The following is a 23,627-nucleotide window of genomic DNA, read 5'->3' on the forward strand; positions in this document are numbered from 1 at the left end:
GCACATGAGATATGTGTGATACCAGTAATGGCGGTCTCCATGCCCACTGACCAACTCTACGGGCGTTCAGGACATGGGTGCTACACACAGGGAGGGACACATGGCATCTAGGTATCTTAACCAGTTGTAATAAGTAGTATTAGCCTGACACTGGGTGTCCCCCACCAACTTCTTATCTCATAGTTGCCTTGGTAATTTGTGCCTGAGATACATGCTTCACTCATTTTTAAAAATACCAGTGAAGTCATTGTGTGTAGCTTGCTTTTGTGCCTTATTCACTTTACTGATGTTTCTGTGTCGGTCGTTTAGATCTAAGCTCACGTTTAATGATATTAAATATACTGTGTGATACTGTATCAGTGTATGTTATGAGCTTACTACGATCTGCTGAATATTTTCCCACTACCTGCTAAACATTTGAATTGTATCTCCCTGCAGATGAGCAGAAGGACTTCTCTTCCTCTCAGACACTGAACAATAAAAGCATGGATACCGGTTCCAGTGGCGATCTGCAGCAAGAGCAGCACAGCTCGTCCTATCAGCAGATGAACTGTATCGACAGTGTCCTCAGGTAAGAAAGGCAAGTCTCAGCGATGTCACTTTTAGGCAGAATCCCAACAAGCCACTGTGGAGCCCTGTGGCACTCTCAGAGCTCTCTGTTGATCCCTGCTGTAGGTGATAGGCTTGGTTGCTGTGTGTGGAGCTCTTAGAGCTGCTGGGGGCAATGGTACTGAGTCCTCTGTGTTAGCCACAGGTCACAGATTATGACCATCATGGAGGACACAGAAGTAAGATGCTGCCTCTCAGGTGTGAGAGCTGGGGGATAATTTAACACCTGAGCTGGTCAGAGTTAAATGGTGCGAGACGTGAAGACCAATTAAAGAACGGAGTGGAAGAGATAGTCTAAGCCAGTGACCCAGGCTGGGGTATTGAAGTCTGACCTCACCTCAGAAGAAAGGGCTGAGTCCCCCTGCCTCAGTGGCATAAGCAAAAGACAGCAGTGGGAGTGGCCTGGTGCAGCCAATAAGAAGGCTCAGCCCAGTCCTCTTGTTGTAGGTACCTGACAAGCTACAACCTCCCATCCTTGAAAAGAAAGTGCATCTCCTGCACAAACACATCTTCATCCTCAGAAGAAGCCAAGCCAAACCCGGAGGCCGACAGTAGCCTGCGAGGTAGCGGGAATGAGTGTTCTGGGGTGGATGCCATTGAAATCATGAGTCTTTCCCTTAGGTGGCTGATGACTTAATGTTAGTCACTGACTTCTGTAAGTTTCTGCTTAGCTTTTTTCACTATCAGTTTCTCATCTATACCACCAGACACTGAACAGCCTCTGGACATACAGAAACAGGAAACAACTGGACCATCCACAGATGCCAAAGGAGGTGCCACACAGACCCTGTCCACCACTGCACTGAGCATGGCGTCTGGCATAAGCCAGTGCAGCTGCAGCAACACCACTGCCTGCATCCCACCCCTACAGTCAGGTACCACTCTGCCTCTTGATGAGAAAAGAAACCATTAATACCATCTGCTTCGTAACAGTGTCTGTGTTTTAGCCACTTTTTCCTGTCATTTCAGTTAAGCTAATTAAGAAATATCATCATGTCTGTATGGTTACAGGGTGCATTAAGTATGTTATTCGTTAATAGGATCAGTTGATGACGTGCAGCTCTTAGAGCAGCTGGGGACGATGGTGCTGAGATCCTCTGTGTTCACCATCATTAGTGTGGATCCCTGGGGGACCACATCGGGCCGTGTGTGGCTGTTTGTTTGTTGACTGGTTGGTTTGGGGGATTATATTTTACGTGTATGGATGCTTTGCCTGCATATATGTATGTGCATCATGTGTGTGTCTGTTGGACACAGGAGCCAGATGAGGGCACCACATCCCCTGGAACTGGAGTTACAGGTAGATGTGAGCCTCCATGTGGGTGCTGGGTACCAAACATGGGTTCTCTGGTTCTTAAACTCTGAGCCGTGTCTCCAGCCCCTTTCACTGATCTTTTAAAAAGGTGTCTCTCACCTGTTGAATGTGTCCTGGCAACTTGATGGGTCACATGTGTATTCTTATTGTTGTGTTAACTCGCTAGGTCAGTGGACATGTCCTTCACAACCTTCTCGCTCAGTAAGCTGCTCTGATCTTGATCGTCTGACTTTTTCACTGCCCCATGCCTTTTTGACTCTCTGGTTTTTCACGGTGATTTATTCACGGCAACACATCTCTGAAGTTGGGTGTTGGGGTTGTCCCTGGCCCATCTTTGGTCATCTTCGCTGGTGCATCGGCTACTGTATGTGGACTTGAGCAGTTGCTGGGGAGCTGCTGTTCTTCACTCTGGGAGCTGTGCTGGTCACTTTTCTCATTGCAGTGATGGAATTCCTGACTTCTATGACCTAAGGGGAATGGGGTGTTTTGTGTTATGATTTAGGGGTACAGACCAGCTGTCTCGCCTCTTCTCCATGATGGACTGTACTCACAACAACAAACACCTCCCCAACGAGATGCCCCACCCACTCACACCCCCAAAATGCCCAGACAAACAGTGTGGATTTGCTCCAATCCTAAAGCCTAGCTCAGTTCTAATAAAACGGTTTTGGCCAATGAGAACATAGTCTGCTCTCTCACAGCTGTCTCCAGACCCTCCATCTCACAGGGCTGGTGGGAGGAGTCAGGTCAGTAATGCTAATCTGGCCAGCTGGACTGCGTTTAGTCTTCACTAGTCATTGCTTTCTGGAAAGCTTACCACATTTCCCCTACTAACAAAGATGATCACAGGGCAGCCCTGCCTCCTTCATTACTTACAGGGACAGCTAAGGCCTAAACTCAAGAAGTAACTTTTCCTCACTCAGTTGCCCTTGAGTGGTAAGGAGGACATCAAATTGGCCCTCAGCAGCTGTTACCAGGGACTAATTAAGATGCAACATGAGCCACAGAGATTACCTTCAGCCAGTCCATAAATTGAGGTGAAAAGAAGCTTAAAAAAAAAAAAAAAAAAAACTAAATTCAAAAGATGATTATGAAATTTTTAAAAAGAAAGGAACCAGACTCTATTTTAGTTAAAATAGACTAAATACTGCAATTAAGAGGGAAAGCTTGGGGGCTGGAGAGATAGCTTAGAGGTTAAGAGTACCGACTGCTCCTCCAGGGGTCCTGAGTTCAATTCCTAGCACCCACATGGTGGCTCACAACCATCTGTAATGGGATCTGATGCCCTCTTCTGGTGTGTCCAAAAACAACGACAGTGTACTCACAAACATATAATAAATAAATCAAAAAAAAAAAGGGAAAGCTTGGAGCCAGGCTTCTTGGTACTATACCTGTAATCCCAGCATTTAGAATGTAGAGGCAGGAGGGGTGTGACTTCTAGGCCAACCTGGATTGTGTAGTGATACACTGTCTCAAAACAAACAAAAAGGCAAAAGTTGCCAGGATAGACACAGAGATCAGCAGCCGCCTTCGAGCTGTCTACAAAGTACAATTTAAGTTCACTCGGGAAGGACTGTGAGGTGCTGGAGAGTGACTGCAGTTAGGAGCGTGCACTCCAGGTGTAAAGGACCCAGTCCTGTTTCCAACACCCACGTCAGGAGGCTCACAACTGCTTGTAACTCCAATTCCAGGGATCCAATACTTCCTTCTGGCCTCCCCAGCAGCTGCACTGAGGGAGTTGATTAGACTCCGCCTGAGGCTCAAGGTCCTGAAACCTTTATTTCATAACTGTGTCATTTTGTTCATTGTTAGAGGCAAGAAAGTCAGTCTGGTCCTGAAGCTCTGCTAGCCACAGCACTCAAGTTGACTCAAACCAAGTCAGAGCCCAGTTCTGGAAGTGGCTTGGGCCCAAGCCTAGCCAAGCTACCTAGGTTTTGCATAGCTTTGAGAGGTGGGAAGGGTGTTAGGAAACCCCGCACAGTAGCATTGAAAGCAGTAAGTCTAGACACAACTCAGAGTCCACATAGGGGCACATGCAGTGCGTGCCGCTGTCCACGGGAATGAATGCTCTGCTGTGGTGAAGAGCATGGGAGCCACTCCTGCTCCCTCCTGTCTGTGCACACAGGGCTAGCCCGGCAGAAACAGAGCGGCTTTCCACGGGGAGAATGGAAAAAAGCTGGGTAGATCCTGGAAGGCACAGGAAGAACGTGCTAAATTGATTTTTTAAACCTTGTGTTTGAATCACACAAGTATGTTACCTGTTTTGAAAAATCAACTGAGCCAAGGACAGTGGTTGCACGACTTTAGTCCCAGCTCTCAGGGAGGCAGAGTCAGGCAGATCTCTGAATCACAGCCTGGTGTGCTTAGCAAGTTCAGGACAGCCTGATAGAGCCTACATAGAGTATCTTTGTCTCTAGAAAGCAAATAGAAATTCAAAGGCTAGATGTGATGGCACACACTTGTAATCCAGTGCTCCAGAGACCAACGAACTTAGGACACGTAGGTTAGTTAGGGAACCCCAAGCTCTAAATTCTAAATTAATAGATTTTTGAGCAAAAATCTAAAACTGTAAAGATGTAGAAAATGTTTATAAATCAAGATCTAAATAGTATCTGTATATTATTACAATCATAAAGTAATATGTATGTAGAGAAAGATTAAGAATTTTTATACTGTACTAATGAAGTTTTTATATTCCAACAATTATGTTTGTAGAAATGTATTGAAGGGGAGTTACAAAATAAAAATAAACAGTTGCTCTTAGTTATAATTAATTCTGTTTTCTGTGATCCCAGCAGAAAGTGTTGCCGTAGCGTGTAAGCCCTGGGCCCTGAGAACGAAGGCCTCTCACCTGGCCGCAGGAGGATTTAAGCACGTGGGGCTCACAGCGGCTGTCCTCTCCGCACACACACAGAAGGAGGAGCAGAGCTATGTTGACAGGTTCCGGGAAAAGCTCCTGGCCTCACCCTACAGCTGCTATCTTCAGCAAGAAAGCAGAAACCGTACTAAGTACTCCCGTGTTCAAGGTAGCCACATTTACAGTATACCCCTTACATCTTTAGAGTATGATGACTCCTGCACAGGCTGAACTGTCCTCCTGTGTCAGTGGGAGATCGCTTCCAGGAAGAACTACCTGACACACAGACAGGCAAATCCACGAACACTCAAGGCCTTTGTGTAAAAGGGATAGAATATTTGTGCGTGACCTGCTCAGGCCTCCCGTGTCCTTATCCTTACCTCTAACCTAACACTTAACACACTCATTACTATAATTGGAGGGATAATGGGAATGTCTGTGCGTGTTCATTTGAGCAGTGTTTTTTCCTGAGTATTTTCAGTCTGTAGTTAGCCAGGCAGGCGGCTCTGGCCCCTGTGTCTGCAGGGCCAGCTGAACCCTGGAGAAGGGTGGACAACGGACGATTTCACTTACTCCACAGTTTACAAAGGAGCTCTAATAAGAGTAAGAAGAAACCAATTAAGGTGCTGGATTTGGTTGATTTTAGAGCACTAATTTTTACCTAGAATTTTTGTTGATTTAGAACAACGTTTTTGTATTTGTAAAAGTATTGGCAAATACTTGCTTCATGAGGTAATACTTACAGTTACCTGAAATGACTCTCTCCTCGGTTTTTACTTTTTCCGTAACATGCCTCCATCTTTTTCATCAGCAGGGTCCACCCCTAAGCACAGCAGATGTGCGGGGAGTGAGAGACGGAAGCACAAACGGAAGAAGTTGCTGACACCTGTGGACACCAGAAGCTCCAGTGCCCACCTCTGTCCCCATGTCAGAGGACTCTTTCCAGATGGGCAGCACTGGAACCCTTCCGTTATCCCCTCTCCTCATGCTGCAGGCCTAGCTTTCCCCTCAGCCCTGGTAGTTCCCGGCCAGACACCTTATCTCCTTCCCTCTTTTCCCTTCCAAGATATGGCCTCTCAGGGAGTAGGGGACTCTGCAGCCTGGGGAGCTGCAGCTGCATGTCCACCTCTGTCCCCTGGCCCTCAGACTGTCTCCGCACTCCCTTCCCCTGGCCCTCAGTCTGTCTCCGCACTCCCTTCTGCTTACTTGGATACTTTGATGACCATCTTCCTGCACAACACCCCTCTCTTTCCTCTCTGGCCGGCATCATTCTCTCCATATCCATTCCTGGCCGAGACAGGTTCTTCTGAACTGGCACCCTTAGTACCAGCAACGGCTCCAAACCTGGAACCAACCTCTTCAGACCAAGGGCAAAGGAGAGTGGAGGAGAATTGGGAGACACACAGTGAAGAGCTTCCGTTCATTAGCTCACGGAGCAGTTCACCATTGCAGTTAAATTTACTCCAGGAAGAAATGCCTGCACCATCAGAGTCTGAAGAAGCAGTGAGAAGGGGCGCCGTCCCAGATGCTAAGCACGTGAGTGCTGCCCTCTGTACCTGAGGGCCTGAGAAAGCCGGGGTCCTCCAACCAGTCCGGGGCTCAGCACTGACAGCCTAGCCATAGTGGGCGGTCAGCCCCACTGCTGTGATTAGGACTAAGCTCTGCTCTGTATGAACGAGAAGTGTGTCCCTGTCCACTTGTGGACTGGAGACAAAGGGATCTTCTGTTCTTGGTACTTAGTGAGGGTTTTCACTGATTCTGTCTTTCAAAAACAATTTGTTTTGGTTTGTTTGTTTGTTTGTTTGTTTGTTTGTTTGTTTTAGACAGGGTTTCTCTGTGTAGCCCTGGCTGTCCTGGAACTCACTCAGTAGACCAGGCTGGCCTTGAGATGTAGAATTCATGGTTTTCTGTTTATACACATAGTGCAGGAGCATGTGGATAAGGTAGGAGCCAGTGTTTGGCATAATCAGAAAGTAGCCAGCTTTTCCTTCCATGGTTATACATGTTATTTTCAAAAGTGAAAAACTTTAGGTAAATTATTTTGAACTTTCCAAACTCTTAGAGAAGCACTTCAAGCTTTATTTATCAGATTAAACTTCAGAGTCTGACATTCCTGCATTCCAGTGTAGAATTAAAAATTAAGTGTTTTATTTTATGTGTAGGAGTGGGGCCATGCCAGAAAAGGTAGCTGGGTCCCCTGGAACTGGAGTTCCAGACAGTCGTAAGCTGCTGAGTGTGGGTGAGCGGTACCAGACCCGGTGCCCCTGAATAAAGCTAGGGGATCTAGGAAATAAGACAGCAGCTCAGGAGCTGGGTAAACAGTTCAGTGGTTAGAGTGCTCACTGTGCAGTCACGAGGGCCAGAGGACATCCCAGCACACGCATCAGCTGTCCCTCAGACTCTTCTAACTCCAGCCCTGAAGGACCCAAAGTTCTTATCTGGCCTCTTCAGGCACCTGCAAACATGTGTACACCTATACATACAGACATAATAAATATTTTGAATTTAAGTACACTTTATTTACTGTTGGGGTGGGTACTCGAGTGCCACAGTGTCCATGTGGAGGTCAAAGGTCAACTCTGGGGAGTTGGTTCTCTCCTTACGATCCTGTCATGCGGACTGAAGGATGCAGTCATTTATATGGTGCGTCACCCTGCGCAGCCTGTCTTCTCAGAGGACTGGGATTTTGTTTTGCCTACTACTATGTTCCTAGCATTGTGTGTGCTTAGAACAGGAAAAGTATCCATGTATGCTTACCCAAGGAACAGAGGCATATGGAAGCCCACCCTTGTGTGGCGCCTGGCATGCAGCCAGGGTTCAGAACAGTAGTTCCAAAGAAACTTTAAGCACATTCTTGCCACCAGCCCCAAGAGTCTTCACTCCTCACCTATGTATATGGCTCTCGTTTCACTCAACAGGTAAAGTTGAAGAGCTGCCTGCTCGCTAGCTCTTGGAGTGTTGAGTACCTTTGTGTCCTCCCCTCCAGCACTGTGTTACAGGTCACAGTAGCGGTCAGAGCTGTCACTGTGCCACCGGTGAGCTGGCTACAGCAACAGTGCAGCAGGAGTCTCCTGCAGCTGCCTCAGGTAGGTGACCAGGAAAAACAGCCTCTGAGTTACCAGATCACTCTGTCCAAGGCCTTGTAGCTTAGACACCAGCATAGAGAGGAAGGTTTGGGCTCCCCCCCCCCTTTTTTGTAGGCTTCCTTTTGGGCAGGTTTATATTTGACAAAACTGACGTTGGTGTAAGTGTCACAAGCACTTAGAGTGTTCCCGTTGCTCTAGAAAGTTCTTCTGTAACCGTTTACGGTCTATAAGTTACTTATTGCTGAGACAACATCTGACTGAAGCACTTGCAGGACGGAGGATTTGCTCGGGCTCATGGATCTCAGGGTACTGTGTACTGCTGCAGGGAAGGAGTGGAGGCTAGACCATTGTAGTCTGAGGTGGAGGGACCTCAGCATAGCAGACAGGAAACAGCTTAGACCTGAAGTGAGGCCATGTTTTAACCTTCAAATTCCTACCCCCTAGTGACCCACCTCTCAAGCATCCTGCCCCAGAGGATCTACCACTTCCCAGAACATTGCCACCCCAACAGGGGACCAAGTGTTTAAACGTGTGACTATGAGGGTGTTTTATAGACAGACTGACAGCCGACCTCTGTCCTGACATGCTGGTGTGCTTTCTACCACTGCAGTTCCTGTAGTGCAGTTTGAGAGCTTCTTGCATTAAGAGTCTCTCAGGAATGCTGTTAAGATTGATCTCATTGTATGTATTGGTAGTCTGTTGCTCAAGAGGATTACTTTGTATGGACAGTGCCCGGGGTTCCATTGTACAAATGGTTACTGGGCTGTCTGCCCTGGGCCTATGATCACTAATGCCATGAGCCATTTGAAATTGTAAGGTCATTTGGTAAGTATCTGGTTAATACCAGAAGTGACCAGAAGCTGTCACTGCTGAGATGGGCAGGCAGGTGCCAAAGTTGAAACAGGACCTTTCTGGCAAATGAACTTCTGATGGGTGTTTTCCACTTTGTTGATCTTTGGCAGGAAGCAGTGCCAGCAGTCTGTACTTCAGTAACAGTGACTACGCTTCTGAAGTCTCTGAAAATGGACGGAGGTCACAGGATAGACAGAGAGACAAAGCCTTTCCTGGGGCGGCTGAAGAATCCATCTGGAGAATGATAGAACGGACGCCAGAGTGTGTTCTTATGACATACCAGGTGCCGGAGAGGTACGGAAGCACTCTGCAAACCCTGCTTAGTGCTTTGACCAGTATATATTCTAGATATTTCATGTTACTGTCATTTATTTTGATGCGTGCTTACATGTGAGCCTGTTCTCACTGTCTAGTATATGTCCCAGAGATCAGACTCAGGCTTGGTGAGAGGGGAAGCACCTTCCCAGCTGTAGTGTGTACGTAAGGATGGAGGACAGCATTCTGTCTGTCACACTTGTCCAGAAGTGACTGTCTCAAGTCATCACACTGGCTGTTCCTTTGGTTACTAATATGGTTTTTCTACATAAAATGATTTTTTAAATGTTTTAGACACAGTCATAGAAAATGTGTCTACAAATCGTGTTCATTTCAATTCAAGCAACAAATGATTCTTGAAGGAAAAATTGCAGCCACACATGTGCAGATCCATACAGAGCAAACATGCTGTTCACCGAAACCAGGGCATGAGCACACAGGCTGTCCTTCAAGGATGCACATATCAGGACGTTTGCTTTTGCCCTGGCAGAGGGGGCCTGGGGGAAGCGCATTTCCTGATGTGCTTCATTTAAGCATCAGTTTTTCACCAAGAAGCAAAGGTTTGCCGTGTCAGTGTGGCAGACTATCTGGGTGTGTCATAAGTCAGCAGATAAAGTGCATCAGCACTGGGGGGGGGGGGAGGGGGGAGCACGGCACTCAGAGGCCTTCTCGGTCTTAGGGGTAGAGATGAGGTGCTCAAGCAAGACCTGGAAAAGCTTCACAGCATGGAGCAGCAGCAGCCCCAGTTCTCACCTGCCCAGAAGGAGGAGCTGGCCAAGGTGCACTCCTGGATCCACAGGCACACTGCCCCTCAGGAGAGACACCTCCAGGTAAGCATGCCATCCCTCACATCATGACTGTCCTGTGCCAGGCAACTGGTGTCCTTCATCTAAACTATTGCCTCTGTACTTTAAATACAAAGTAAGTGTACACATATTAAGTAATTAGTACAATGTGTGCTGGGTTTTGAATACAGGTCTTTTTTTTTTTAAGATTTATTTTATGTTTATGAGTACACTGCCATTCTCTTCAGGTACATCAGAAGAGTGCATCAGACCCCATTTACAGATGGTCATGAGCCCCACCAGGGAATTGAACTCAGGACCTCTGGAAGAGCAGTCAGCGCTCTTAACCGCTGAGTCATCTCTCTAGCCCCGAATATAGGTCTTTTTAACACTGTGAAGTTTCCTAGGAGAAGCATAAACAAATGTCTGCCCACTCCAGGTAGGGCCCAGCCCCAGACCAAATACAGTTAAAGTAAAGGCAGACTTGGCAAACCAGTGAGTTTATGGAGCTTACGTTACAGAGCCTGGCCAACCCCAAAACAGCCATATCATTAAAATCATCTCACCCCAGCATGAGTGACAGCTCCACAGATGGAACTCTTCACCCCCTTCAGTCCCTTCTGCATTCTGTAGACTCTCATCACCTCCTGAGAACATAGGACACTTAAGATGAAATCATATAGAACTGGAAGGTAAGTGTAGGAAGGAGGCTGGGGTCTGCAGTGAGGGTCTGCAGTGAGGGTCTGCAGTGGCAGTCTGCAGTGAGGGTCTGCAGTGGCGGTCTGCAGTGAGGGTCTGCAGTGAGGGTCTGCAGTGGCAGTCTGCAGTGAGGGTCTTCAGTGATGGTCTACAGTGACAGTGCAGTGAGGGTGTATAGTGGTGGTGTACAGTGACAGTCTCCAGTGAGGGTGTACAAGGAGGGTCTGCAGTGAGGGTGTACAGTGAGGGTCTGCAGTGAGGGTTACAGTGAGGGTCTGCAGTGAGGGTGTTCAGTGAGGGTCTGCAGTGAGGGTGTACAGTGGGGGTCTGCAGTGAAGGTGTACAGTGAGGGTCTTCAGTGAGGGTGTACAGTGAGGGTCTGCAGTGAGGGTGTTCAGTGAGGGTCTGCAGTGAGGGTGTACAGTGAGGGTCTGCAGTGAGGGTATGCAGTGAGGGTCTAGTGACTCCCTACCCTTTTCCTGTAAGGGAGTGTCTGCAGTCCCAATATTAAAGGTCTCTTGTGAACAGCCACAGTTCTTTCCTTATGTGTGTGAAACACCATTCTGCAATCGTGATGAAATAGTTCTCTCCCACCTGTTGGAATGTTTAGGGTGATAAAGACACTTCCCTGGAGTATGACCAACTGAGGGGAAATTTGGAGATACATGGTTCAAATATACATCCCTCTTTAAAAGTTTCAGTCCAAAGTATAAGAAAGACCTACACTGAAGGAAGCTTTCTTACCCCATGGACACTCTTTATCCATTTCCTTCTGCTTGTTGGTGCACAGAGAACCAAAAAACAGAAACCCAAGTCATTCTTATGTGTTAGTGTCCTAAGTCGTATATCATGGACCAGCAAGCCAGGGCTGTAAACAGCATACAGCCTTGAATTCCCATCCTTCTGAGCCTGCCTGCAGTATTCCTTCATCCCCTTTGTGTTCAGTTGTGTGAGCACTGCCTATCTCTGCACACCTGCACACATGTGTGGTACCCACAGAGGCCAGAAGAGGGCACCAGATCCCCCAGAGCTGGAGTGAGGAGTCGCTGTGAACTGGTGTGTGCTGTGAATCTAACCAAATTCCTGTGCAGCAGCCAGGGCTCGGAACCACCCAGCCAACCCCAGTACAGGCCTGTCAGCACTTCTCACACTGCAGAGAGGGTGACAGCAAGCCCCACCCCAGCCCAGCCTGTGGTTTTGTGGATTCCTCCCTTACTTTTAAAGGAGTTTTTCCAGATAAAGGACTCTTGGTGGAAGTTTTTTTTCTTTAAGCACTTTGTCTGTATGTGCATTCTGTCTTCTGGCCTCCCAAGTTTCTGCTGAGACATCTGTGGATAATCTTCTAAGAATCCCGTGTATGGCATGTCCTCTCCTGCTTTGGTTCAACTAATTACGATATGTCTGAGTGTGTGCATCTGAACTGATCCCGTTTGGAGGCCATTGAGCTTCTTGGATGCTCTGTTCATATCTTCATTAAATTTGGAAGATTTTCAGGCATTTTGTTTTCACACATACCCTTTCCTTCCTTTCCTTCTCTCTGGTCCCTCTGACAGCTGTCAGTGCACTCAGACCAGATAAGCTCCAAGCACTGCTCACTCTGTGGGTCTTTTCCTTCCCAATGGAAGTGGTGGTGGTGGTGAAGAAGGAGGAGGAGGAAGAGGAGGAGGAGGAGGAGGAGGAGGAGGAGGAGGAGGAGGAGGAGGAGGAGGAGGAGGAGGAGGCAGCATCCATTACACACCATTATGTAGTCTTCACGGTTTCAGTTCTCACGTCTCCCAGGCCTGCTTTTATTCCTGCAGGGAGCTGTATCTGTTTTGTCTTTCTCAGAGTTAGACGGTATAGGCTGTTTCCTTTGTAGGTGTCCTCGTACTTCATTGACGCTTCTGTTTGCCTCTGTTCCTTCTCTCTGCTGATTGTCTTAGCTTTCTACCCTTTGATAGAAGGACCAAAAGCACTCAGAAGGAATGTTTCACCTTACAGGGAAGTCAGGGCAGGAACTGAAGTGGAGGCCATGGAGGGGGGCTGCTTACTGGCTTGCTCCCCGTGGCTTACTCAGTCTGCTTTCTTATAGAACTCAGGAGCACAGCCCAGGGGTGACACAGTCCACAGTGAATGGGGCCTTCCCACACCCATCATTAATCATGAGAGTGCATCACAGACTTGCCTACAGGCCTGTCTGACGGAGGCATTCTCTCAGTTGAGCTTCTATCTTCCCAGACGTGTCTGGGTTTATGTCTGTCACATTTACAAAAACCAACCAGTAAATCTTCCCTCAACTCAGCCTTTTCCTTACTTTTAAACTCTTCTGATGGCATTAACATCAAATGACACGCTTGCCTTTGTTCTCTTTTGGAGAGCTGTGTCACCTATGAAGACAGAGGTTCAGTCAGCAACACTGCAGAGGTCCCTGAACAGCACCCATCAGAAGACACCAATTGAGCAGTTGTGAAGAAGTCACGCCCTCTCCAGGTCATGTGGGACACAGACGTGTGTTACCTCGCCACAGTCTGACTCTGTCGATGGCAGTCATCTACATTAAGATCTTCCCTTGCTTTGTTCTGGATTGGTTTCAGTGGTGCTGAGAATCAAACCCAGGGCCTCGCATCCGCTAGGCTGGCATTCTCACCGCTGACCTGTGTCCCCAGCCCTCCCTTCTTGGTTTTCCCAAAGCAGGAGTATTTTTAGGCTCTGGTTCATGGTGTTAAAACTGCCAACGAGAAGACTTCTTGAGCTCATCTGTCACCTGGTCTGACAGTGTAATCTCAGAAGTCACCCTGAGTAAGTTACAGTTGGAAGGAGTCTCAGGCCTGAGTCTCCTTTGCTATGTTCTGTTGTTACAAAATCATTTTCCCACTAGAATACTTGAAGAACTTCTGTCTGTGGGTTGTGTGTTTCTCACGGTGTTTTCCGTGAACTTAGCACATTGATCTAGGTTTTGTACAGCATGGTGCTTCTCTTCCTGATTGTAAGACATTCCAGCTTTCACACACACACACACACACACACACACACACACACACACACACAAACCAGCAGAGGGCATGGTCCTCTAGGAACTGTGGGGGTCCTGGTTTCAGTTGTTTGAGCCCATTCTCGTCCATGCACTTCCTGTGGCGGCCGCCTTTCATGGGAGCCCTTTCCTTGAGATCTGTCTGCTAGACAGGACTTTGGATGACTGAAGTTAAGCCTCACATGTTAAAAAGCCTCTTACTCAAACAGCAGTGTTTTTAAAGGGTTTTTTTTTTTTTTTTTTTTTTTTTTTGTTATAAAATAAATGTGAAAAGTTTTAAATATTACGTTGATGTTATCATGGAGGGGTGTGTGTCCAGGCTCACCAGAACAAACGGTTGACTTTTCCTTTTCACCGAACTACACGGCAAGGTTTCCGTGCCAGCGCTCCAGTTGGCCTTGCCTGTTGTTTGCCCTTGAACGGGGGTAAGTGTTTGAGGCCTGCACGTGAGAGGCTACACTTAGGGGAGCTCGGGGACCCCAGCTTGGTGACAGCAGAGTCCCATGAGTCTGTGCTCTCCAGGTAGTTTGGTCTCAGAAGTGAGTGTGATTGTTTATGTGTTTTTTGGCTCACTCTCCAGTGCTCTGGTTTGGAGAAGGTCGAGGTTTCTTCGTGACCAGGGAATGGCTGTGGAATCAGCCTGCAGGTCAGGAAGGGACTGGCGGGGAGGAGGTTTACAGCGGCCTTTCCTGCTTCACTTCCTGCAGTGCAACTTACTTTTCTTTTTCCGCCCCCTGTTTTGTTTTTGTTTTGTTTTAGGAAAGCACTTTGTTCTCCTCTGACAATTTATAGCTATTGCTAACTGTATTGTCATTGTGATCAGGAGACGGTCATAGAGGCCGCTGTGCCCAGCACTCCAACTCGGTGGCTCAGACCTCTTTTCTAAAACAATCTTTTTCTGGACAGCAGTCCTATCGGAAGGTGTCAGAGACATTTTAAGATCTGCCTATGACGTTTCTTGGAACTTTCTGGCATTGAGCAGTTGCTGACACGTGTTCCTGCTGTGTGAACAGAGAGACTTCTCCGAACCCACTCCATCCTAGTAGGTAGTGATTTGAGAGGCCTGCATTAGTCAGGTTGGCATTCTCTGGTGAAGGGTTGTGCTCGTCTGGAGCTACCAGGATCCTTGTGTGTTCGTGTACATACAGCAGACCAGGGTTCTGGTGAAAGAGGTCCTTTCCTGTTGGTTCTGGATCCCTGTTTTCTCTGCATTTCATATTTCCTTGCCTTAGTCCACACCTTATGGAGTCTGTGTTATGCCAGGCTTGATTTGAAAATGGTGCTGTAGTCAGGTCTGTAAAGTCCTTACCAAGTCTCGCCTCTGCCAGGATGCCATCAGTACACACAGCAATCCCTGCTGCTGAGGGCCGGTCCAGCAGAGGCCGCTGCCCCCCATGGGGGTCACACCCTGTGGAAACTCAAGCTCGCTGTTTTTGTACTAGTAACTAGAGAACTGAGAAGAAAAGTGTGTACTGTAGACTTGAATGTCTACATAAATGTTTCCCCCAAAGCTTTATTTTCTTGGGTCAGAGGTCAAAATTTATGAAAATAAGATGCTGTGTAAATAAATGGATTAAATGAAATATTATCATTCACAACATGGCAAATTTTAACCAAATTAGCAATTTGTTCATAATTAACTGTGAATTTGTTCTTACTTAATGGATATTTATCTTTTCATTGGGTATCTTTTTTGAGTAAAAACAATAAACAGTGTATGTGTTCAAATGGGGAATGTTCTTCATTGTGTAATCAAGCCTTGAACATGCTTGGTGTCAGCCCGAGCCGCTGCTTGCTTACTGCGGTCCCTGAAGGTCCCATGCTAGGTTCACATCGCCACACTCACAACTGTTTGCCATGTAAGCTTGTCCCTGTTCCTGCTCTGAAGGACAGGCATCTGTCTGCCACTGTGTTAGTCCCCATTTTAGCCCTGAGAAGTTACTGAGCCCTGGATGTTTATATGTGTAAACATATGGATGTGTAAACATATGGATAATGCTATTCGTGTATGCCAGTGTAGGAAAATTATCAAAGTTATTCCTGAAGCTTCTGTAGGGTAAGCTTGTAGTTTACAAAGTCTGAGTTACTTAGAGCAAAATCAAGACATCAGAATACAGAGCCTGATCCCACCAGAAGGCCCTAAGTCTCATGCCTGTCCAGTTGCACCTTCCTCTCATGCCAACACCAAGGGCCACATAGCCCAGGTTTACAGTTTCTGCCTGCAGCTGGACCAGCGTACATGCTCTATAGAAACTCTCGTCCCAGCCTCACAGCAGCCGGTGGAGGCCCTTCTCACTTTACAGGGAGGCTGCTGAGTCGGCAGAGGACTCAGTTCCTGCAACTGAGCTTATCAGTCTGTCATAAGATAATTGTCCCCAAATCACTACGCCTACTGATGGTTTTTTAGGTTATGCTAGTACACTAGAAACCCATTTAGGCTTCTTGGGGTTGCCAAAAGGGAGCGAGAGCTAGCTTGATTCTGACACTGAGGAACCACGAGTCTCACAGGCAGACTTGATGGCGGAATGACTGAATCTGCACACCTGCTTTCCCTGCTGAGCGTTGTTGTTGTGTCTAGATCAGGAAAGCTTTGTCACGTGTACTTGAAGGCTCTGGTGATGTTTGGTGACAACGGTGATGAGGTTTACACACTGAGTGATGTTGACGCAGACCTGTGGCACCCGGACAAGGTGTTTGGTCCTCTACAGACTGCCACAGTTGTGCATGAAATGCTGGTCCGTTTACGAATTTGTGAGTCTTAAAGATGAATACCCTGCCTGTTCCATTCTACAGCCTGAATCCCGGTGTCAGCTCTAAGAACACTGGGTATTTTGCTTTTGTTAGCTGAAGGGAAGTGAGTTTCCATTACTTAAAGGGAGTCAGCTGGGCACTGAAGCTCACAGAGGTTGAGAGCAGGGAAGTTTTCAAGCCCTTGATGAGTACTCAAGCCAGCTGAGAGCAAGAGTGTGAGCACACAAACTTGTGTGCTCCAAGAAACAGCTCAGAGCATCCCCAGCCCCCGCCACTGCCTTTACATTAGAGCTTTTCAAACTCAGGTAGGGCCCTCCCTGGAAACAGCTCTCAGCAGAACGCTTGCCTCAGGAGCGAGCAGAGCTCTGCCTTCCAGCCTCAGCGTGACCGACACTGGTTATGGTGACAACCATTTGCACACCTAGCACTCAGGAAGTGGGGGGCAGGAGAATCAGGAGTTTAAGGCTGGTGCTAGAGACATGGGACCCTGTCTCCCTAATCCCACCCCAAAGCAATGTATATATTCATTTTTTTAAGGCTTGAGAAGATGTCAAGAAAGTAGTTTATTTTAAATCATTTTTGACTTCAGAGACTCTTGGCTGAATCTTTTTTCTCTATGCCTTTTCTCCCCCGCACCTCCTGTGCTGTGCGCTCGCTCACTTACTACCTTACTTAGATGCTTTTCTCCCGCTTCCTGCAGAGCCCAGGAAGGAGCAGAGTTCACGTAGCTAGGCAGACTTTGTGCCACCAAGCTACACCTCCAGCCCAACTTGTACATTTCCAAGATAAATGGGGGCAAAGGCAGGCTGTCTGTTTTTCAAGATGTATATACAAGTAAAATAAGCCGTGTGTGGTACTTGAGAAACATGGAGGATTTATTTCTCATAATGAAGAACAGGGCAGCGGCGGCAGCGTGGGTTTTCTTCAAGCGTCTGCTCTTTTACTTTCCTGAAGAGATGGTTCTGAGCAGACCAATGGATGCTCGTCTCTTCAAATGCAGTATTTCCAGAAGCATTCTGGGGCAGTCCCGTGCTGCTTATGTTGTTTCCTGGTTCTCGCCAAAAGACGACTCAGTACAGTGTTAGAATCTGGCCCAGTGAAAGCCTGAAACCACAAGACCAGAACAATAGGTAAGTAGCCCTGAGTCAGAGTTCTCACTGGGGCTCCTCAGGCTGGGTCTCTGGTCCAGTCGACTTAACTCTATGGTTGCCTTGAGCTCCCCTCACCTCTGTGACCTCTCTGTGTTAGGGTTCTAGACACTTGCCTTCTGTGTAACATAGCTGTTAAAGGTTGAGTCAAAGTTTTCTTTTGATTCTAGATACAGTAGGCACACCCTCCATTTACAGTTTTAGACCTTAAGGATAATCCTTGTCCTGGATAGTTTTATGACAACTTGACACAAACTAAGAGTCACCAGTTAGGAGGGAGCCCCAACTGAGAAAATGCTTCCATAAGATCTGTCGTTAGCAAGCCTATAGGACATTTTCTTAATTCGTGATTGATGGGGAGGGCCCAGGCCATGGTGGGTGGGGCCATCCCTGGAATAGTGGTCCTGGGTTGTATAATAAAGCAGTCTGAGCAAGCCATGGGGAGCAAGCCAGTAAGCAGCCCCCTCCATGGCCTCTGCATCAGCTCCTGCCTCCAAGTCCTTCCCTTGTTTGAGTTCCTGCTGACTCCCTTCAGTGATGAGCAGTGGTGTGAAAGTGTAAGCTGAATAAACCCTTTCCTTTCCCAGTTGCTTTGGTCATTCTGTTCAGAAGGATGTAAACTTTTGAGTGATGACTTTTCCCCAGCTGCTCACAGAAGCCATACTAATCCCCTAAGGGCTTCAGGTAGTGCTCCCTATCTCTAGGTTATCCTGTCACATCGATGGCTACCAGGATGCTGGTGGCGATTACAGCCACAGAGGTGGCTCTGGTCCAGCCTTTGAACCATTTTTCATCCTGGGGAGGGGAGCACAGCATGCTGCCTTGTTGACTACTCTGACTAAAGTATCACTGCAGATCTGTTGAATTGCAGGTTTGACTAGTAGGGCCTGTGGATAGAGATTGAGCATTTCCCAACAGCTTCCTAGTAGTGGCACTGCCGCTGAGGCCACATGGCAGGGCGGTGGACAGCAAGCCTGGCAGCAGCCTCACCTGCTGCTCCTGTCTCTTACATCCTACTGCAGTGTACCCAGAGCAGACGCCTGTTAATGTTCTTGTTACAGTTACATATTCTGTGAATCAGTTTAGAAAAATTCTGCTTCAGGAGAACACTGGCCAGTTATTTTAAGGTGTGATTCCTTAGAACACTCTGAGGTCATGAATTACGAGAAGTTCATTTTTTCTCCCTCAAAAACCAGAGCTTCTTACCTTCCTCAGGCTTCCCCTTGGAGTGGGAGTCTCGGCACTAGAATCTGGAAAACAGTTTGACACCTTGTTGTTAGATCTACTGCTGTGTTTTATCTCTCTCTCTTTTTCTTTGTTTAAGCAGGGACTCACCATGGAGACCAGGCTGGCCTTACCATGTAGACCAGGCTGGCCTCACAGAGATCCACCTGTGGCATCTCCCACCATACCCAGCAGTTACGCTTACTGCAAAACATACAGAATCTAAGATTCTAAGGCTGGGAGGTGACTCATGGTGCACAGGCTAAAGGACCAAAGTTCAGATCCCCAGAACCCGGGTAAAAGCTGGGTGGGCATAGAGGCCGCCTTGGCGCCTTAAGCCCTCAGAACATAGAAACAGGATCCCTGGGACAAACCAGCTAGGTAGAACAGGTGGATTAAGGTATTCCAGGCCCAGAAACCCAGCCTCAATAAATAAATTGAAGAGAGCTGGAGAAAAACAGCCAGTGTCAACTTTGGGCCTCTCACAGTCCCACGTGGGCCCACCCTCATACATGCACATCACACATGCAAAGAAGAAAAAAAATAGGACACCCCTAAATCATGTCTCATTTTCAGTCCTTTCCAGACTGAAGCATTGTGTACTTGAGAGCAGGCAAGGATTCTGACCTCAACATTTTAATAGTTTGTCAAAAACTATAGCTGGACTGTCAGTTGGCAATGTTTATTGAAAGACCCTTCATTCTCTACCCACATGTTCTGAGCAACAGAAGAAAACAGTCAAAGATGTGGTCTTTTCTATCAGTTGTTTGTGTTACAGTAGGGTCTCAGGCTAGCCTCAGACTCAGGAATGAATCATAGGTGTGAGACCCCATGTGTCACTCACCATTCCGGCTCCATATACATTTTACTTCAAAGTCACCCTGAGGGAAATTTTCTCATTACTGTCATTTGTTTGTTTGTTTTTAATATAGTCTTGTTATGTAGCCCAGGCTAGCCTTAGGTTTACAGAAGGGTAGACAGAGCTTGGTAGAAGAATCAGCTAAGAAGGGTCGTACAGTTCAGGTTTTTAGAGCCTTCTCTAATAGAGCAGATCTACTAGCTGTGGAATCCGCCCAGAAGCCTAAAAAACGTCTTTACCTGCTTCCCCGAGTCTTTCCCCTGCTTCCGTAACCATGGTCTGGCGCAGTGTTTGCAGGAGAGCCGTCCTCTCCAGCTCCTCCAGAGCCTGAAGAGCATCTTCCTCAAACACTGTAGGTAGAGACAGACAAGTATAGTTTACCCAGGGCTTCACCTGGCTATTCTGTTCCCTGTCATCGGTGAATACCAGGGACAGGGAGGTAGATTCTGGAACTCCAAATGGGGAACTGGTGATATGTCACAGTGGCACTTAGCAGATATGAAGTGCCACACAAGCCATCAGGGGTCTATGGAGGAATTCATGGGCCACCTTTCCCTGCTGTTGTAGCCACCCGAGCACCTGCCCAGGGTGGGAGCCAGTCTGGCTCAGAAAGTCTGACTCATCCTCATCTCCATGTACCCATCGTGACCTGTTGCCTCTTGCTTTGAGGTATCTGAATGGGATACCTCAAAGGATGGCCTTGTTCCCATGGGGAAGGTGATGGTGGCACTCTACTGCGCTTCACGGTGGACATCCTCAGGCGGTGCCTGTGACTTCTGTGTGAAACATGATCTGTATTGTGGATGCTGAGGGAAGTGTGGTAAATCATGTAAGGTACGAAAGTAAGTGTGTGTGGTGTGTGCTGTGTGCAAGCTGTGGGCGTTGTGTGCGGTGTGAGGTATGAGGGCAGCATGTGTGGCAAGGACGTGTGAGGAGTGGTCTTCGTGGTGTAAATGTACGGAGTACACTGTGTGTGTGCAGGACGTGTGTGACTGGTGGCGGCTGGCAGTGGGACATGTGCCTTGGGCGGGTGCCAGCATGTTGAGATGCTCTGGGTGGCGGCTGGAAAGCCACACAAGACCCTGGAATGCTGCAGGCTGACAGACACTCATCTGCAACCTTGATGGAAGGCAGTGGAAAGACAGACACTAAAGGTGCCCACCCGAGCGAGCGAGCAAGTGAGCGAGCAAGTGCGACCATGGTGGTCCTTGGGAGATGGCCTCCATGTTGTGATGATGTATAACTGCCTGTGTTGAAGGATGTTTGTGGAGAAACAAACATGAGGAAAAAAGTCTGACCCAAACACAAAGCTTCCGTCAATTTGGAATTCAAATAAGAGGCTGCCCTCTTCTCAGCTCCTTCCTCACAGCTGTTTCAAGTGCTGTCAGTACCTGAACACTTCTGATCTCTTCAGAGAGAAAGAGCCGTGTGTACTGCTCTTTTAAAATAACAGAATTGGTCCATGCCTGGTCTTGAGCATCAGGCTCAATGCCAGTGTGAACTCAGTGACCCCGGCAGCTGATGGACACAACGTGAGGGATGCTCTGGGATGCTCAGAGCGCTGGCGGAGGCCGGGCGGTCCAGGGGCAATGGCTGGCAGAGAACTTACTTAGGAAAAGATCTGAAAGAACCAAAGAGGCATGCCAGTCAACTGGCTCAGCAGACAGAGGTTGCCTACCGCCAACCCTGCCACGTGCTAGAGAACCAGGTCATCTTCCGACCTCCACCTCTGGGCCCTGGTGTGCGCATGCACACACAATAAACATAAAAATTGCTTAGGTATCCAAAACCAAATATTAAGTCCAGTTACAATTTTTTATGGACTCTAATGTACAACCTGATACCAGATTAAGAGGCTGTGGTAAAATTTCTGATTTTTTTTCCCTTTCAGTCGAACTTGAGTAGAACATTAAGTGGAAAGGAGAGCAAGCATACTTGTATGGCTTCATCTGCCACTCTGCTTAATTAAGCCTTTTTGTTCCATATAACACAATCAGAGGCGTGATTCCTAACTCGCAGAACAGAGTGCACTACTAATCTGTAACTGGAGAAACTACTGCATTCAACCAGTTCGTTCCAAAATCAAAGGTAGTCAGTCCAGTTAATCATTTAAGTCAGCCCAGTTTTCATAAGCAGAAGTGACAAGGAAAGTTAGAAGTACATTTGTAACATGAAATACACAATTTGTTTAGACCATGCCCATTGCTAAATCTAAGACCTGCAGAAGGATCCCCTCAGCCTCTTTCCAAAGCATGGTTGCACCTACAGAAGACCCCTTTCAGCTGGCACCCTGCTCCTGTGCCTGAGTGGCACCCAGAACTGATTAAAAAAATGAAAATAAAAACTAAACAATCACCTCACCTGGAAGCTGAAGAGACCTTTCACCAGTGTCTGTGACAGGAAGGGACAGGAGCGGGTTCAGGAGTCCTATGAAGATCAAGCAGCAGAAGGGCACCCTGTCCATGATGACAGAGAGAAGTCTGGCTGGGCGTCTGCTCCAGAGAACTTCCGACTCTTCTCATTGAGGGATTGCCCGTTTTATCTATCATCCTGTGACCTCATACGTCCCCTCCAAAAATAAATAAATAAATAAAATGAATTTATTGGCTAGGGAGGCTGGAAGGCAATCACTTTGCATTGATGTAATTTTTCAAAGTAACAATTCATAGACAATAAATCTACTGGCTTGTTGACTGGTGTTCAAAGTGGGTATTCTATAAAGTACTGTGAAGTTTATAAATCTGGCAAAATAAGTAACTCAGCAATAATAAATCACAGGTGAAAGACGGAGACAGACATGATGTGGCCGAGGCAGAAGGACAAGGATTTATGAATGTTAGCAGAAGTCATGCGGGGTATGACATGACATATCTCGGCTTCCTTTTCAAAAAATCCTTCAGTGGTAAATAGATGAGTTGTCAGGTTGTATTAAACCAGTTGTTTGAAATAGCAAAGACACAGCAAGCTTTGCTCAAAGTTCAGGCCTAACACATGTGCTTGGCTGCGTGTAAGATCACAAAGACTTGGTCCTCAGAGCAAGGTTTCCTTAGGCTGGATAATACTCTCACCAAGGAGGACTGAAGGACATCCCCAAGCTGCCTGGCCAGCCTGCTTCACTAGGCTCAACCCAGCAAAGTGGTGCTGTTAGCAGCCAGCTCACCTCAGTTCTTTGCTTAGAACATTGCTTGTGTGTGTCTGTGTGAGTGTACACATGGGTCCATTTGTGTGTGTGTGTGTGTGTGTGCACGTGCACACGTGCATAAGTGCACATGTGTGCGCCATGTGTATCTGTGAACACACACGTTTTCAAGAGCATTTATGTGAAGTAACTGATAACTGTGGTCTAACATGCCCCAGGCAAGAGAGTTATGAATTTAAGGCTAGCCTGGGCTACATCCGTGAGTCTTCATTCAACCTACAGGTTCTCAATGCTAAACCTAAGACCCCAGCAGAACCTATAAATTAGTAAATAACAATAACTACAAAGAATAGCAACAAAAGAGTCACAGCAAGATGTGTTGTGTAGGATTGGTATGGAATATTACAAAGCTGGAAGTAGTCGGCTTGGGGTAAAGATACAGTTTTTCTTTTCCTAAAATGCTCTGCTATAGGGCTAGGATACAGCTCAGCTGGTGGAGGGCTTCTGTGAAGACCTGGGCTCAGTCTTCAGCACCACGGAAACCACTATGGTGACAAAGGCTGGCAATCCCAACATGTGGGAGGTGAAGGCAGGGAGATGAGAAGTTCAAAGTCTGTATATCTCTAAAAGTCTATGCTGGGGCCAAACAATGGTATACAAGTTGAATCCCAGCACTCGGGAGGAAGAGGCAGGTAGATGTCTAAGTTTGAGGCCAGCCTGGTCTACAGAGGTAGTTCTAGGACAGCCAGGGCTACAGACAGGAACCTGTCTTAAAAAGTAAAAAATAAAACAAAAACTAAAAATCTATGTTGGAATGTTTGCATGAACACATTCTGTGCACATGTGTGTGTAAGTCATTCATGGTCTGCCAACAGGTACGGAGGGGCCAACAGAGGGGTCTTTGATGACCCTTGAGGACAGTTGTAGAGGGAGACAGCAGTGAAGTCACACTTTCCTTCCCCCAGAGGCTGCTTGCCA

The 23,627-nt window shown here is 47.4% G+C and overlaps 2 protein-coding genes across 7 annotated transcripts in view; one reads left to right on the forward strand and one right to left on the reverse strand.

Annotated features, from left to right (window-relative positions):
* The window catches only part of Per3 (period circadian regulator 3), a 40,920-nt gene extending 25,664 nt beyond the window's left edge, over positions 1–15,256 (forward strand). Inside the window, exons 13-22 of one of the 6 annotated variants that reach the window (XR_004606832.2) lie at positions 439–571; positions 1,057–1,172; positions 1,317–1,484; positions 4,720–4,950; positions 5,593–6,317; positions 7,768–7,867; positions 8,830–9,013; positions 9,714–9,864; positions 12,874–14,174; positions 14,288–15,256. Coding sequence is in view for 5 of the 6 variants with exons in the window: in XM_034501923.2 (XP_034357814.1) it covers positions 439–571; positions 1,057–1,172; positions 1,317–1,484; positions 4,720–4,950; positions 5,593–6,317; positions 7,768–7,867; positions 8,830–9,013; positions 9,714–9,864; positions 12,874–12,957 (1,892 nt within the window). In the remaining variant the exon portion in view is untranslated. Of the gene's footprint in view, positions 1–438; positions 572–1,056; positions 1,173–1,316; positions 1,485–4,719; positions 4,951–5,592; positions 6,318–7,699; positions 7,868–8,829; positions 9,014–9,713; positions 9,865–10,067; positions 12,169–12,873 lie in introns of those variants that run through there. The other 5 variants (XM_034501923.2, XM_034501925.2, XM_034501924.2 and 2 more) reach the window with 5 other exon arrangements.
* A 1,793-nt stretch (positions 15,257–17,049) lies between these two features.
* Uts2 (urotensin 2) lies at positions 17,050–22,003 on the reverse strand. The gene is made up of 4 exons (XM_034503957.2): positions 21,872–22,003; positions 19,750–19,860; positions 18,634–18,677; positions 17,050–17,383 (listed from the first exon to the last, which is right to left on the reverse strand). Exons 1-4 carry the CDS (start codon positions 21,972–21,974, stop codon positions 17,270–17,272), a joined length of 372 nt encoding a protein of 123 aa, XP_034359848.1. The 5' UTR covers positions 21,975–22,003; the 3' UTR covers positions 17,050–17,269.
* Positions 22,004–23,627: the final 1,624 nt, after the last annotated feature.

Source organism: Arvicanthis niloticus, chromosome 5 (genome assembly GCF_011762505.2).
Source record: "Arvicanthis niloticus isolate mArvNil1 chromosome 5, mArvNil1.pat.X, whole genome shotgun sequence".
In the NCBI taxonomy this organism is placed as follows: Eukaryota; Metazoa; Chordata; class Mammalia; order Rodentia; family Muridae; genus Arvicanthis; species Arvicanthis niloticus.

Coding starts and splice junctions, on each gene's coding strand:
- Uts2 (XM_034503957.2), bottom strand. CDS start 21,974: ATGGACAGGGTGCCCTTCTGCTGCTTGATCTTCATAGGACTCCTGAAC. Junction 19,861..21,871: donor AAGGTCTCTTCAGCTTCCAG/GTGAGGTGATTG, acceptor CTCTACCTACAG/TGTTTGAGGAAGATGCTCTT. Junction 17,384..18,633: donor CAAGGGGAAGCCTGAGGAAG/GTAAGAAGCTCT, acceptor TTGTGGTTTCAG/GCTTTCACTGGGCCAGATTC.